The 17,015-nt window shown below is 43.5% G+C and overlaps 1 protein-coding gene across 3 annotated transcripts in view; it reads right to left on the reverse strand.

Annotated features, from left to right (window-relative positions):
* Positions 1 to 17,015, reverse strand: part of LOC138580024 (unconventional myosin-Ie-like) — a 483,826-nt gene that overhangs the window by 232,371 nt on the left and 234,440 nt on the right. For all 3 annotated transcript variants that reach the window (XM_069650257.1, XM_069650259.1, XM_069650260.1), the window contains exons 7-10: positions 12,317 to 12,448; positions 11,041 to 11,175; positions 10,222 to 10,354; positions 4,062 to 4,258 (exon numbers count right to left, since the gene is read on the reverse strand). In XM_069650257.1, the coding sequence (XP_069506358.1) occupies positions 4,062 to 4,258; positions 10,222 to 10,354; positions 11,041 to 11,175; positions 12,317 to 12,448 (597 nt within the window). The remainder of the gene's footprint in view (positions 1 to 4,061; positions 4,259 to 10,221; positions 10,355 to 11,040; positions 11,176 to 12,316; positions 12,449 to 17,015) is intronic.

Below are 17,015 nucleotides of genomic sequence, written 5' to 3' on the forward strand. Positions count from 1 at the left end.
CTGTAGCTAGATTGTCCCTCTTCCTCCCCTTTTATACCATGTGATTGGCTAGATATGTGGAGACTGTTGCCCATAATAATAGCTCACTATTGGCCTTGTAAGATCTCCCTTGCCCCCCCCCCAATGATTGGCAACTAATGTTGATCAGCTGCTCGGATATACAAACCTTAGGAAACATCAGGCATCTGGTATCTCCAGCTTCTGCATGTCCTGTTCTCTGCCGTCTGCCTGTGGCCTCCACACATCTAGTGATGTCCTCGGTCAGGGTTCCCAGGTACCTGCTTTCAGCAGCAGTGGTGCTTCCTGCTTGGTATCTGCTCCTTCCTTTGCTATGGTGGATTTGCGACCTACTCTCGGATCTCCACAATCCTGCTTCCCAATGTTTTCACAATGACAATTGAAAGATAAGTAGGTTTTATGAAATTGGAACACTGTCCAATTTATTTGAAGGTTTGGTGGCCAAAGGTGGGGCTGAGAGTCAACTTTCACAGGTTACCTCCAGGACTTTTGGATCTGGAATCAGACCTTGAATAAAGGTGCCATCCACAAACTGGTCTTATCTGGATCTGGCAATACTAGCCCTCACTTTCAGTTGCTGAAGGTAGTCAGGACCAGGGCTCCAAATAAGATTTTCAAGTGAGTATTTGACTTCCTATTTTTTTTTTAATTTGGGAGTAAAATAGGTTTTTATGGAATAAAAGCAGAATTTTCATTACCACTGACATTTCCATGGACCTTTGTGGGTGGATGTGGGTGGGTGTGTTAATGGTTTCATATTTTGTTGGGAATACCTTTCGTCCTTAGATATTCATAGTGTTATGCAGCATGTCTCTAGGGCTGGCTATGTAAGAATTATGTTCGGACGACCATGTCAGTAATTTGAAAGGACCCCTTTGTGAATAAATCAGATACATGTTCTCAAGAATCTTCTGAGAGAAACTCGAAAAAAACAAAATCGGATCAAATACATTATAATGTGTCAAATAATGTGATTTGTTGAACAGTATTAGAAGTGTTCACATGCAAGAAAAACAAAACAGTCAGAAAATGGTAGAACTGTTCCAATGCTTTTCGGATGATATCTTCAGGGAAACCTTCTGCCTGCTTCCATTGCATCTGGTTCATTAGAAGAAATAATCTGTGGGTCACTATATTGTAATCATCAAACTTTACAGGATATCATAGTAGGGATGGATGCTCATGAAACATTTTGAGAGTGCTTGGGTGGGGGAGGGCAGAGTGCCTCTTAGCGTGACAGTAGGACCATAAATGGGAGCATCAGTAACCCCCTCACTTGTAGGAACAATGTCTGGCTGCTGGACTCTACTGGATTTGTACAGGGGTTCCGAAGTAGGGACACCCCCAGGGTGCAGCAGGCAACAGCCCACTATCATAAAACAAAGGGTGCCACCACTCAGAGGAACCCTCATTGCAGCAGTACATGGAAACAAGCATAAAAACACTGAGCACCAGGGGCCACTTACTTTGAGCCACAAGGACTCACTGGGTTACTAATAAGTATTCATGGTTCAGATGTGGCTTTAGATAACTCCTCAGGAGAAACAAAATTGGGAAAACCAGTAAAATAAAATCCAAAACACTCCAGGAATCATGGTTAGCATGAAGCTTTCAGTCTCTCCACCTTGCAAAGACAGACTTACCTTTTCTATGATGCAAACATCATGTTTCTTTATTCCTCCTTAAAACATCAATGAACTCTGTCACATGTGTCCATATGTGAAACCCAAAAACAAAATGGTATACAAGCTACGTTAAGACTCTGTGTAAATCCTTAGTGACTTTTGCATTTTTTAGGTTTGGCCAGTGGCTAACTACTGTCAGTACTTAAATCAGAGCACACCACCAGGGTATGGATTCTGTCAATTTCTCATATGTGTACAGAATTGAGAAATACTCCATAATTTGGTGTCCAAAATATATAATATGGTGCACTCCATATTTGGTGTAAGGTTTTAATAATTATATTTCAATACAAATGGAAAAGATACATGCCAGTGAGAACTGGGCAAGATAGTTGACATACTAAATGTAGATGTGTTGGAATTTTGAGGAGGGGAGTGTGCACGAATGAAATGTGTCAGCTCACAAGCATTGTGTATAAATTCAAAATTACCATTTCAGATTGAAATACCATTACCAAAGCATCACAACATATGTGCATATAAGCAGCGCACCAAAGGATGCGACGGCTGAGGCAGTGGGCGAGGCATAGCTAGAATATGGTTACCACACTCCTGGGTGCATACTCTCTCCCTCATCCACCCATCACCTTGGCTTCACTGTTTAAAGAAGTGAGTCTGCTACACAGCTCGGCACAAATCCCTCTCTACCTGCGAGGTTAGCCTGGACAATACTAGAATCAGGTTATGCAGCACCAACAAGGCATAAAGTAATCTGGCCTTGCAGTGTTTATTAGCATGTTGTCAGGGCTTTTAGTGGTAACTGGCAACAATAAATCTGGTCTTGCAGTGCTCACTGGACATAATGGAATTTGATGTCGTAATGTTTGTTAAATGTGCATGATGGAATCCAACCCATCATTGCTAAATGGGATAATAGAATCAAGCTTTGCATTGGTAACTGAACACAAATGGCTCACAGTGATAAGTGCACATAAGAGAAATTAGGATTTGGAATATTGACATGCCTTTCATCTCATAACTGCTCATGATAGAGTTATGATGTACTAAATTTAGAGCACAAAATAATCTAGCAATGATGTGGAACCTTAAGCCAATGGAAATAGTTTAATGTGTTATGCATGACATATGCTTTATTAATAAAATTGTTAAAGGTTGTTTTCCAACTAAATAGGAAATACAAAAAAAGAATTTAAAAAAACTGCAAGGTCTTAGTGGAATGGGTGGAGTGGGGCACGCAGATAATCTCAAAAATTGAATCCTCTGCAAAGGAACTGTCGCTGAATCCTAAGAAGGTAAAACACAAACTATTTAGACATGTGTGGATTCAGCTTAGGACTGCGTCAATGGAATATCAAACCTTTGACGATCATTTCAATTGGTCAATAAAAAAATTACAACATAGTCGCCCCTTACCTGAGGAAACATCCGTCGAGAGAATTTAGGTTCAAAATGTTCAGTGTAAAGTTAAACCTATGCCCAACTAGGGAAGTGTTAGGGAGAAGGAGCAGGTTTCCTAAAGGTAAACAGTCATGTCGCTATTGTGCCCTATAGGATGAGACCTTAAAACATCTGTGTGTTTCATGCCCGGTCTTGCGTTGTGTAGTAGGAAAAAAACTGAGTTGTGTTCTGGACAAACTGAAGAGGATCTGTGGATCAGAATTTTAAATAATAATGAGCTCTCACTGTCAATAAGGTTATTGGATTTTATGGAAGTTGTTATTAAATACTCTTAAAGAGAATTAACTTGGTTTTTGTAATTTTATAAAATCTTATCTGGAAAGGATTGTTATGGATTTTGTATTTTAATTTTAAGGAAATTGGTTTTATTAGTATGCCTTTTATCTTTTGTTTTTAAAGGTTCTTAAATTGCTAAGGTGATGTGTACAAAAGTTCAGTTTTGTACTAATACACACAAATAATACAATTAAAACATAGCAAGGTTTAGGATGGTATACTAGGGTATATGCTGCGAATACCTTGTACCTGATATCAATGTCTTCCATATAATAATGGTCTACGTAGTTAGAATTTCAGGATATAGCTATCAATGTTGAAAGTACTTGGGCTTTTGTTGGGAAAACTTGGCAATTCTGTTCCTACTACGGCTTTCAAATCTCAACACTGGCTAGATGTCCATAATACCAGCCATAAAATGAAAGCACTACAGAATACCATAGCAATACCTGACAAATGATGGCCTGGTCAATGGTTATACAAAGTTCATAACTACCAGATTTGTTGATGCTAGTTTCACCATATTTGTAAAGAGACATTTTAGCTAATAGAAGAGGCTAAACTGGCATCAGATGGATAAATGAAGTTCACAATATACACTGGCGGTACAGCAAGAATAGAACTAAGTGCATTTGCGGACCAAGTGACAGCTAGACAACTCACATCCACCAGAAAGTCAAAGAGCCGGGTGTAGAGTGCCTTAGCGAGGGCATCGCGGGTGAAGCTGGCCTGCTCTGCATTCAGTGTCACATCGATCACCTCAGATTTTCCACCCCATTTGCTATCCATCTTCCGGCTCGTAAGTTTCTCCTGCAGGCCCTCCTGGTTGATGCCCAACAGGTAAGCTGGAAATGCCAGAACTGTTACAAAACAGAAAAAAGCTTGTCACAAAATTGGGAAACAGAACAAGGTGTGCCACCTGATCATTTACATAAGCAGTAGTTTGTCAAGTTCACTGGAATAAGATTAACCTTTGTTATTACGTCAAACGACACATTTTGTAAGCACATTTTCTACCAGTAATTCTCACTGTGCCTAGTAGCATTATAGGTCTACAAGTCAATTTCTGAGCAATAGCTACACAGGACTACGCAGGACTCAGAGCAAACGTATCACAAGCAAAATAATTCTCCTTATAAATACTTTGGCAGGAGGCATGCAGTCTATTATATTGTGCCTATAAAATATTGACACACAATACTGTGCCATGATTGAAATACCTCAAAGATTAGTGCCATGAAGTTAACACTCCAGAATAATATGCCAAAAAGACTACTACTTCAAAGAAATAGAGTACAAAAGGCACCAAATAAACAAAACATATGCAGTGCCAAGAAACCTGCAGCTAAACAGCTGTCAATGGGAAATTTTTAGTGTGTGTAAGGATGCAGAAGTTGGACACGGAGACGTGAGTGGCATACTTAAGCAAAAGAACCCGAGGAGGGAGGGCATTACCGGTAGAGTAATGCCAGGCATTATCCTATAGGTAATGCCCCCCTCAGAGGGATTTATTGCCATTAGTAACCCGGCAGGTCGTACCGGGGTACTAATATCAATTTTTCTTGTGTTAAGAAACAGTGGGAAACAGTGGGAAAGTTTCTGGAATCAAGAAAAAAAAGCAAAAGAAAATGGCCACCAAGGATCAGGGACTGTAGGCCCTTCGCCCATTTCATGGAAGCCATTAAAATGAATGGAAAAAAGTTAATAAAAACAATGGGTGCCATGGAAAGGGAGAAGGGACTAAATGTAGTCCCTTCTCCCTTTCTATGGTGGCCAATTGTGGAACGGAGATGCGCCGGGATCAGCAGAGGTAGGGAGGGGATTGAATATGTGGAAAAGGGGGTGGGGGAGGAGGGACAGAGGACACAGGGAGCACACTTACCTTAGGTCCTAGCACGGGAAGATGGCGGGCTCCCTCTTCCAGGAGGCTTGGAGAGGGGTCCTTCCCTGTGCGGTAAGGAACCCGTTCCAAGCCTCCTCACTGGCTGGGAGGCCAAAACCCCCCCGCCCCTCGGTGGGTACCAATTGTTGGTATAAACCTTTATTAGAAATGAAATAAGGAAAAACCTTAACTGTCCCTATGACTAAGAGGGGTTTCCCTACTTCAACAAAAGACTAAGGACTCAGCAAGTCCTACTGAAATCAAAATAGTCCACTGCACTGTGTCAAAATGCCCATTTCCAACCCTCATACTTATAACTAATAACAAGGAATAAAGGGACTTACTTGTCCAGAAGAACAACAGCTTTCAGTTTTACTCAAAAAGGCCAACATAAAGTTCCATGTTTAACCGAAGCAAAACTTTTAACAAAAAGATCTCCAGGCAATACCAAGGGTAAGGACGCCCTTCCCCTGGTCACAGTGGCTCTCCACGAAGTTTACAATACCGAGAGGAAGCCTTTTCTTCCTTGGCTTCTCCAGGTTCTCACAAAAACCAGGGGTGAATGACCACTTCCCCTGGTTACAATGTTCACAGCGCCTCTCTTGGCCTTCCAGGATTCTTACAAACAGCACCAGGTGGAATAACGCTCTTCACCGTTTACAATGTTTACAGTATTCGCAATATATATTTCACCAGTTTCTCATCACCCAACCCAGCCTGACTGGTATACTCTTCTGTCAGGCGCTACATTATTCTTTCATCCTCAAACTTGGTCATGAGTAATATTTTCTTTTCCTCTTATTTGCTCTTCCTGACACAGCCAACCAGGTTCACCCTTCATGCAGGTACTGTGTCTTGGAAGACTGCGACACAGTTGACAGACAGGCCTGGTGAACTCTTCTGCCAGGAACTTCATTGGGTCCCTGACCACTACTTGGCTTTTTTTCCCCACACGTGGATCCCAGACCCTTCTCTCAGGTTTGTCTTGTAGCTCAGCATCTTGTTTGCATGCATCCTTAGACTTCAATGGGTCCTTGACCCTTCTGTATTCTCGTGTGGCTGCCCCAGTTTCATATGGGTACCCCAACCCCTCTTTCAGCTTTATAATGTCTCTTAAGTAGGCAGGTTCATTATCCTGCCAGGCCTCTGAGTCTCTTTAGGGTGCTCTTTCACCCCTTCCCAACCACAGCCTCTGGAGTATCCCTGTGCCTTCTCAGTCCCCCATTGCGTACCTTTGCACTTGATCCACGAGAGTTCTGGTCCTCAGTAACACTATTAGCTTCTGCTGCTTCACATGGGCTCTCACGTCTTCTCTTAGCAGCTCTGTAGCTGGTCTCTTCCATTGAGGGTGTCTCCCATTTCCCTTAGTTCCTTGCATGCCACTGGCACTCAAGGGTTCCCCCCTTTTTTGGGAGGCGCGCTGGTCTTCTTTCTTCTTGGTTCACCTAGTGAGGAAGACTCCAGCTTCCCTTAGTTCCCCACAGGCTGCTGGGGATAAAGGGTTCCACCTCTCTCTCTGGGTTTTGCAATGATCCTCAGCCCCTTCTGTTCCAGCACAGGATTCCTGCCCCTGGCTCCCCCAGGGAAGGCTTGACAACCCTTCCTGATTTCCCTCCTCTATCTCTACTCTAGATGGTTCAATCGCAAACCAGTAACCACTAGACTGTTCCTTGTAGTTCTCAAGTGTGATCCTCATGCTTCTGCGCATCTCCCTCATCAGAGTACTGATCTTCAGACTCCCTTGTGAATCATTGGGGATCTTCCTTGTCACAGCACTGGGAAAGGGCTCTTCACTTAGTTAACAACTATTCTTCCTTGCCCCAGTAATATCTAGGGAAATGCTTAAGTGACCACAACTCATGACCCTATTAGGGAAGAGGTTCTTGGGTTTGCAGGAAGGGGGTCTTGGGTCAGGTGATGGACAGGAATACCAAGTTCTCCCCAATTGGTGGTTGCTTATAGGAAGTAGCCCCCCTATTTTAAGAAGTAAAGATGCCTTGTGCTTCCTCACATGTGCTAGAAAAATATTCCACCAGAATAAAGTGGCAATAAATATTCAGAACTTTCAGATTGGTTCACAGAAGATTGCTGCCAGAATTTGAATTTTGTACAGCTAGAGAACACTGCTCCCAAAATATAGCACCAAGGGAAAAAACAAGGAAAAGAGCCCAGACGTCAGGACGATCACGCACAGAACGCAGAAGCAAAAGGGGTCAGAAAAGGTGCAGCAGGAGGTACATTGACCAAGAAAATGCTGCACTAAGATGAATGTTGTCCACAGCATGCACTGGAAGAGTGACCACATGCCTAGAATGCGGTGCCTAGGGTCTCAGTTAACAGCCATGGAGACAACTGTGGGTATGATGCTTCTCCTTGCCATTCTTCTCTTGGTAGAGGGCTGCACTAGGAGGAAAATTAACAACAGAATTGCACACCAGGAGAAAAAGTAGTCACGGAAATGTAAGAAAATGATCCAGAAAAAAAGCCCAGTGGGGGGTGCTTAGGGAGCATTATGACAAGGTCAGTTTGCCGAGGGAATGCATTGCCAGGAGACAAAATTACCACAAAAAGCTGCTCCAGGGCGAGCACTGGCCGTAGAATGTGGTAGCAGATAGAATTGCCTAGAGCATGCTGTGCCAATTGGAATATCTTAATACATTTACATGTGTATTTGGAGAAGGTTTTCACTTTCTTCCATTGAAGGAGTTCCTATTGTTTGCAGTTTGAAGTCTAACATTATTTAATAGGTATACCATTGCTTTCATTTTTATTACAATTAAGTTGGGAGTTCCCCTTTTGGACTAATCACTTCTGACAGTGCCAACAAATAATTCTTAATATGAGAACCAAGTAATATCCTATTGTGTTTCAGAATAAATGTATATTTTTCTGACTAGCTATTGTGATCCTGAGATGTTAGTTTCAACTCTAAACACGCAGAGCTATCGGGATATATAAATGGGTGTTTGTGTACACGCAGATGTATACGAATTTTTATTTAAGCAGAAAAAGACTATCGCGTTGGATGCAACCATGAATATTTCAGTGGCGTATCATCAATAATACACCTCATGTGAATACATTAAATAGGCACAGTCGATAAAAAGACACAAACAGTGGTGTATTCTTTGATTGTATAAGAGTGCCAGCAGTTTTTTCAAGGTGTATATGCCGGTGGTGTGCATTTCCACAGCACATACTGATGGATGCAGGAGTAACCTAACTCGGCAGAGCAAGGAGGAAAAAGTCCCCTTGAACTTGTAGCTTCTCTTGCCTATTGTGCGTCTGCACACAGAATAGCCTGCCTAGCGGTTGTGGCCGGCAACACAGACCCTTCCCCTGAACCGTGGTAAATGGTCATGGTGTAGCAGCCACATTTCCTTCATGAAACGAAGGCTAAACCACTCATCACAATCTTGTGTGGTGCCATCAAAAGGTGCAGGATGAGAGCCCGCCCTAAAACGTGAGACAGAACCAGCTTCTGACTCTGCTATTATCCTTGTTGCCAGTGTCACTGCTCACAGTTCTAGAGACTGCCAAGCAGAGCATATGTGGATACCTGCTGTTTGTGGGGTAGTTGAGCTTTACAACCAATCCTTGCACACAAAAGGTCTTAACCTTCCCTGTATTTGCGCATCATTTTTGCATAGCTCAACCCGAGTAAATCTTAAAATGTGGGATTTAAATAGCACTCGCATGCCAATTTGGATCACCCCAATCAGCATCATCTATCATTTATAGCAACCGCTCCTCCTATTTTCAATTATCTGCACATTTTATAAATTGAAAAATGAAAACATTCAGGTGGAAAAAGTTGTAGGACTTGCAGCAGGCTCAAAATATTGTGAGGGGAAAGTCTAGTAGTGCAATGAAAGTGTACTTCTCTGGCCCTACTCTGAAACACACACGCACGCACAGCTTTGCATTTACCACCCATGGTTTGGTCAAACTAGCTGCCTCAGAAAGATGAAAACCATGATGCAGCTTCTGCAGTGCAAAAGCCACACTCCTACTCCTTTCCTATCCTACAAGAAGGCCTTCAAATGCCAAAGCACCCCATTTCAACAACCTAATCTCTACTCCTATGTTCCTACCAACGTAAACTCTCATCCACCTTACAAGCCATGCTCGCCCCTTCTCTTGCGTCAAATGATCTCACTTCTCAGCACAGAACTTTGCCTTATACCTTTCCTCCAAAATCAACAAGATCCAGGACATACATACTAGCCTGCTATCCCTCATAATCCATCTTCCCATCCCCACCACCTCCTCTCTTTGCAACTTCCTTCTCCTCATGAACTGGCTCTTATCCTCAGTACTTTACCCTGTTGCCCAGACAAGGTCTTAAAGGACCATTAAGGCATTCTTAAGAGGTCAATTGCAATGGTGTGGGGATCGGTGGAATGGCCGCGACTCTGTCAATGGACTGAAGTGGACCATTGTTTGCCCCTGGAGGAAAGGGTTTATAATGCAAGAGGTTGCCCCCGAAAATCTCAGAAGACATGGGGGGGTATGAGGAATACTTTGTTTCATTTCACCCGGGCTCTCCTGGAACCGATTTGGTACTCTACAGGGCCACCTGGTCCCCATTATGTTATTGAACTGTATTGTATCCTTTTGATGTTGCCCAAGCAAGCACTATCATATGCTTTGGTTTGTGTTCTTCTTTTATTCAAAACAATAAAAGGTTATATTAAAAAGGAAATGTGATTTGATTGATCACATGAAGATACAGCTGAATGCACAAGATGCTGCTTATTTGCTCAAAGTAAGAAACTTGTTTCCACATCCAAGCCCCTGCCTCCTGCACTACTTTGCTAATCCTAGGGAGGCAGAGCGGGATCTTTGCAATTATATCTGTGCAGTGTGTGCTTGTCTCTATATATAAATGTCAGTGATTTCCTAGAAAGTAGTTCTTGTGATGGTGCTCGGGACACTCACAGTCTTCACTGTCCACCACAGCATAGTTTCCAGTCTCTTTAAAGGTGATGTTGCCCAAATGCAGGATTCCAGCCACAATTTGTAGAACTGAGGATTGGTCGTCTGGGCTCAGGCCAACCACCTGCATGGCAGCCTGCAAGAAAAAGGGAAATTAACGTCTTCGGAAACCATAGATGCCGCATATCTGTAGCAACACTCAAAATCTGACTGGCCTGAACAAATTGCACTCAATTCCACACACCTCCCACCACTGGCAGAATCTGAAATGCACAAAGCTCAAAACACACACTTTCTTCTTCACTGCCAGAACCATGCTACATCGAGTCACTCTCCAGCACCAACTCTTTCCATAGCTCTTCCAATTCCTGCCTTGACAAGCGCCTGCCCAAGCCCCTTCAATCCATCACACCACTTGCACCACTCAATTAAAAATTGCATGCTACCACATCCCTTATGTCACAGGTCTGCAAACTGCAGCTCTCCAGATGTTGTGGACAACGATGCCCATGATCCCTCAACACTTCCTATGCTAGCTAGAGCTGATGAGAGTTGAAGTACAAAGCCAAAGGTTGCAGGCCCCTGCCTTATAGTCTCTATATAGAATTATCTTGAACCATACCATTGCACTCCAGGTCTTCACATTTATTTTGGAGCCCACATACAAAGATCTGAGTGCACACTGTTTGGTGGCACCAAACAATTCTGATCACTCACCCAGGTGCCTCATAAATGGGCTGTCATTAATAAAGCCTAGACACTCCCCCTTCAACCAATACCTCCTGGTAGCCAGACTTTAAATACCCAATGGCTCTCACTCACCATCGTCTCCAAAAACTCCTTCTTGTCATCCATGTCATCCACTCGGTATGATGCGGATTGATTGAGGTAAAAGTAATAGTCAGGGGTCGTGATGCCCAGGTTCTCTCGCTCCTCAGCCGTCACACCCTCCAGTAGCTGAGTTCAAGAAACAGTAACGAGGCAGCGGTAAACGTGGACGAGATGGAGATATACATATACTAAATGCTCATAATGTCCACCGTAAAATGTAAGGTCTGTTCTTAAATATTAATCTTAATGGTACTCCTTTGATCAACCTCGGAATAGCAAAAGGCTCGAGTTGGCTATGCCAACATTTTAACTAGCAACCTGCAGTTTACCCCTAGGTACCCACAGGAAGGACTTACTCCACTGAGCTATGTTTCTGGATTTAATAAACACACATAACATACACCTCAGTAAAATCTTCCTATGCTGAGATAGCGATTACAAGAGCAGGAGCAGAGTTAGAAAGCGTGATTGCCTGGATGTATTAAATCAACATGTTCAGGTCGATGAGGGCTATTGGTCACTGCACGGTGGGATTCCGGTCAATGGAGAGTCTTAAATGAGCGTACAGACTATTTTGTGAAAGTGTCCACTTCACCAACGACAATCATTACAATACTGTGTCTCATTGTTGGCAGGCTCAGCAGATGGGATGGCAGGGATTTGCTGGGCAAGGAGACAAAGTTACTTTTCTCTAAAGAATGGTGGGGCCCCCAGATTAGGCATGTAGTCAGTCTGTGGGGAGGCACAAGTAAACCTTGCACCTCAGTGGTTACCAATGATGTACCCAATCTGTGGCCAAAAGAGGACTTCCGACTCTCCTTCCTTAACAAGCCCTAGTGGGGAGCATGGATATTTACACGAACATCCAACTAAAGTCATCACAGACCCCTTTCCCTCTACTGACAACCAACATATAGTTTTTAAGCAAAGCAGTAAATGCAGGATTGTGTTCCAGTAAGAATATTTCAATTCAAACATTTGAACGTGCAGCAAAGTAGATTTCTTTAGGGAGCAAAAAAGGTACCTCGTCCAGATTTCTGATCTGAGCGCGGTTTGGGGAAAAGTGTTAAAAAGATGGTGGGAGAATGTGTCATGCTGCAGGGTTAAATGTTGAGATTTTAGGCTCAGCAGCTTGGATTTTATTTACAGGAACATCAAAAGAAAATGGCCTCGGACTGAAAATCAACTAGGTAAATCTCAAATGGCCAGCGCACACTTTGTCTGGGGAATCACTGAACACTTTCTGTGGTCAGCCTAGCACACTCACCTGGTAGTAAATGTGGAAACTTCTTTCCCCGGTATTCTGGTTGACCACCCTTGATTTTTCCAGGAGGAAGTTGGATATTTTCCCGCCATCTGGTTCGCCACCCCGGCTGAACTGGATCTCAAAATATTTACCCTGAAGGAGAAAGGCAATAATACAAATCAACGAAATGGCCGCAAGCAAAGTAAATGCATTGGATTCTTCTCCAACCTAACCACAGCAGGAAGGTGGTCTGCCATCACACCGTACACCACGCACAATGACCCAGTCGCAATCAACTGAACAGAGGGATCAGAAAGGAAATGAATTGGTACTAGAGTTAATGATAAAGCAGGGCTAGTGACCCTAAAGCCGCACAATCTGCACCCTTAGCTCTGCGCTCAACAAGATGGGCCAAGGTGAGAAAGGTTAAAAAAAATACCTCGCACAAATAAAGGTTTTTCATTTGGCTGGGTTTTTGGTTAGGTTTACGAGGGTATGTTAGGTGGATCATTTTCCCTGTTTGGGGCAATTATTTCTTATTTAAACTCCAGCTTCTAGAGAAAGGATCCGTATGTTGCAGGTTGAGGTTTACTTTATTGGACCAACTGTGACGTCCAGAGAGACGTCTGTCCGAGAGCTTTCAATCGGTCCACAACTTCTAGATGTAACCCATTTGGGGCTGCTAAAATCCATTACTGCAGCAGGTAGCCAGCAGGTCCAAAGAGAAGTACATTTAAGTACAGTCACAAAGGACAGTTACCTGCAGCTCCTGGATGGCTTTAGGAGAGAGATTGGACGCAATCTTTGAAAGATTAATGCCCTACAGTGAAGAAAAGATCGCCTTGCTGGACATACAAGGAACACATGGAATAAGAATATCTCAGTTGCAAATAATAGTGCATAAGGTCATGACTTGGCACCATGTCCTTGGAACACAGTAATAATGTATTTTTAAAAACTTTGAACATTTGAACTAAAATGATCAGGGATGAATAACAGTTTTTGCTCAAAGTACTGAGTGACCATTTACAGGTAGTGCATGTTAGGGGGTTAGAGGTAAAGACAACAGTAAGTTACAAGCACACCGACAAAAGACAGTGCCAGTTTCCTGAGAAAAATCTGGCACACACAGAATCAGAACATGTTGAAACAGACGACGTCAGAGCAGAACTACAGTTGCATCACGTGTCAAAGACAGACTAGATGAGCAGTGTTTGGTCTGCCCAGGTTTAACAAAACAGTTTAATGTGTCACAGTAGAAATTGTTATTTATCTATTAACGAACAAATAAGCAAGCATGCATGGAGTGGGTCTGCACACTTAGTTTCCTGAAAAGAGAGCGTAAGAGTTGTGACGAAATCCCACGCTAGATGAGAATTGGGTGACCTTGAAGGTCTTGAGTCACCCCCTGCACCAGGATGTTAATGGGTTTTGTACCGTGCACCGTTGCCACTTGCGTGGTCCGTTGCTGTCCTTGATCAAGCTAAGAGGAGGCAGACTGAAGATACCCCAGGGACCTCCCGTCCATCACCAGCCTCAATTTCAAAGATTGCTCCAACAAACTGAATTACCTCTGGTCAGCTAGGTTCAGAAAAAGGGAACGATGACCCGAGGGTTCCTTTGCCAGGTCGGAAAGAGAAGGGGTGGAAAGATTATAACTCAAGGAAATACAAAGAGGAGCCCTTGTGAGAATAACCCTGAAGGCCAACACATAGGCACTCTGGTGCCCTGGGATCGTTAAGAGACAAACATTGCAACAAGGAAGCCGCAGCCCCAGACATTTTCTTGGGTACCTCATAAGCCCAGATAGTCCATGGCCACTTAATGGGAAGACACCCTGACTTTAGTCAGGAAAGCTTAATTGCAGCTACTGAGGGGAAAGGTTCTTTCAATATGCAGAACAATCTGTACAATCGAACAATTTTCCTGAAGAAAATCCAAGCTGTATTTTTCAACATAGATCTGCCATTTACATGAAGGAGAAACACCAGGTTGCAAACAAATGTGAATCCTTTGTCTCGTCCGACCATACACGACTCAGCAAATCAAAGTATGTTCACCTGGCAGAGGTCGTTTCACAGGGGCTCATAAACCTAGACCTCTGGGGTCCATGAGAGCTAGTAACTTTCAGTTACCTACCACAAGTCAGGAAGTGCTTGGGGTTTCACAGAACAGCCGCACCAATAAGTGCAGATCCAAGATGGAAGTCTGTACAGTTGTAGCTTTGCCTACAGTGTTGCACAAGGACATACACATCAAAGACAACTGATTCGTTTGTAGCTCCCCAATGAGCACTCCAACCAGAGCACTTGCATTACCCGGAAAATCAACTAAAGTCAATTGCACAATAGCAAGTCCCCAGTAGAGTATAAATATCAGGGCTCAAGTCGAGGGTACACGCGGGTGGATGGAGTCACCCCACTTTCTTCAGAAGTCCCGCTCTTTTCTCTCTGATGGTACCTTGACATGCTTATTTCTGGTGATACATCGTCAAATGGAATGTTGCAGTCCCCTCATTGTTTCTTTTTTTTTTTAAGGACTTGACCCCTGACAAAAAAAGCACAGGTGACAGTGGTATAGTGGAATAGGAGTCGGGTGTGGGAGGCATGAGGTGCAGCATAATGTGCAGTGGTGAGGTGAGGAGGATGGAGCCTGAAAGAAGTGGAGTAAGCAGAGATATGCAGTAAGGAGGAAAAGGACAAAAGACGGGCTGTAAGGAGAAGGAGGTTATTAAGAGGTGCAAGGGAAGAGGGGGGTGAAGGAGATTAGTATGAGCAGTAGGGAGAAGCTAGAAATCGCATCAAGGAATGAGAGAAGGGCAGAGGTGAAAGATGTCAAAAGGAGCAGCGGGAAAGAGGACAGTGGAAAAGAGTACCAAGGAGGAGCAGGCAAGAAACCCCATGAGAGCAAAGAGTAGTATTCAGAAGAAGTGGGAGTATGAAAAGATAAGAAAAGGAAATCTGGGTGGAGGGAGGAGTTCAGATTATGATAGATCATCAAGGAGAGAGACGCAGGAGAGAAGGAATTTGAGAAGACGAGAGGGGTAAGAGATAAGAGGAGGCCGTACCCAAGACAAATGGCAGAAAGAAGACTGGGAAAGATGTGCCTGGAAAAACTGCTAACTTGGGGAAGGAGAAATAGATGCGAGAATGTCAGACCACCACAAAGAGGGACAAGCCCAAGAAACCCAGGGCCCACTGTGATCTTTGTGATGATCCTTAAAGAGTCTGAAACCCCCTTCCACCCTTTGAGTCCATGTTCAGATGACCTTGCGGTGCTGCTTCCAGTTTTGCTACACAAGGAGTGTGCCTTCCTGAAGACTTCTATGAAACCCAAGCAACAAATGCCAAAAGCCAAGAACAAAGTGCTAGGATATTTCAACCCCAAAATACTGAGTGAAATTTCACCCGCAATGAAGGTGGAGTCTAATGGAAAGAGGGAATTCTATCTTTTTCTGCAATTCAGGCTACGTGTGCGACCTCAGTTAAACCCAACCCTTTTGTTTAACAAAGACCTTTGAACTTAGGCTTAGAACTGCCAGTGGATCCGTTGGCCTCGACAGAGGGAAAATCATTTCGATAAAGTGGAATGAGATACTTTTCTGCAGTTAAAGAGGTTGGCTTCGGCATGGTCGGTGCACGGAAGCACGATTTCGAGCTTAAGCCGTTGGACTGGACACCATCAGCCTGTGTTTGAGCTGCACCAGAATTGCTCCATTGTTTCACCTTCAGAGCAATGTTTAGAATCGCATGCCAGCAAGCGAAAAGATGTGATCCACTCCATGAATCCCTATGCACCAAAACCGAGACGGAACAACCTTTGCTTAAAATATGACCACACCATTGCCTGGCATGGCTCTAAAATCTCCTATGGTATTAAATTATGAACAAAAGAAATGATCAGGACAAAAATGTGTATAATTGCACGCATAATCACTGGGATATTTATATCTCGGTGAAGAGTACTGCTTTTCTTTGGTTGAATTTGTGGAGTTTGTAAAAACATACAGTAACATGTCCCATAATATCTATGAATGTAACTAATGAAAGGGACCAGGCTTCATTCGTCAGTTATCCGTTTCTCTGCTTCTTCTGTAGATCTGCTAGGAAACAACAGAGTAGGAATGGCAATGGAGAATTAATGTTATGGCACGCTACGTGGCACCCATTGGCAGACATTTGCTCGCTATTGAGCAACTGATGTACAGATTTGAGAGCCCTTTAAAAACGTCATGACGCATGAAGGAATGTCACGATGTTGGGGCAATTTCAATTGGAAAACTCAATGGTGAATGTTGGAGCAGTTTATGGTACATTTGTGCGGTTGGGAGAAGAATCAGGAAAGTAAATAGTACGTGTTTGTGAAAAGTGTGATTGGGACACTAGGCAGCATGACTAAGGCTCATTAAAATGTCCGATCGCAGGGGTCCCACTTAGGAGGCGCTACACATGTTTTAGCCATCTGTACCAAGCAAGAAGAGATATCCATTTGCGTATCACAGGGGTCCTGCCCACAAGGAAAGTCCAACATTGAAATAATCTGCTGAAGTGGGGAGCCGCTCTCTCTCTCTCTGAGTAGGGAGGAATGGAACCATATCTGGATTACCCTTACCAAGCTTGGGTGAAACCTCAAGGGTTTCAAACATTTCCCAAATACCAAGGACACCTAAAGTACGAGGGTCCCTCTACTGAGAATTGCCAAAGGGATGAGATGTTCTACT

Source organism: Ambystoma mexicanum, chromosome 1p (genome assembly GCF_040938575.1).
Source record: "Ambystoma mexicanum isolate Mex_15411 chromosome 1p, UKY_AmexF1_1, whole genome shotgun sequence".
Classification (NCBI taxonomy): domain Eukaryota; kingdom Metazoa; phylum Chordata; class Amphibia; order Caudata; family Ambystomatidae; genus Ambystoma; species Ambystoma mexicanum.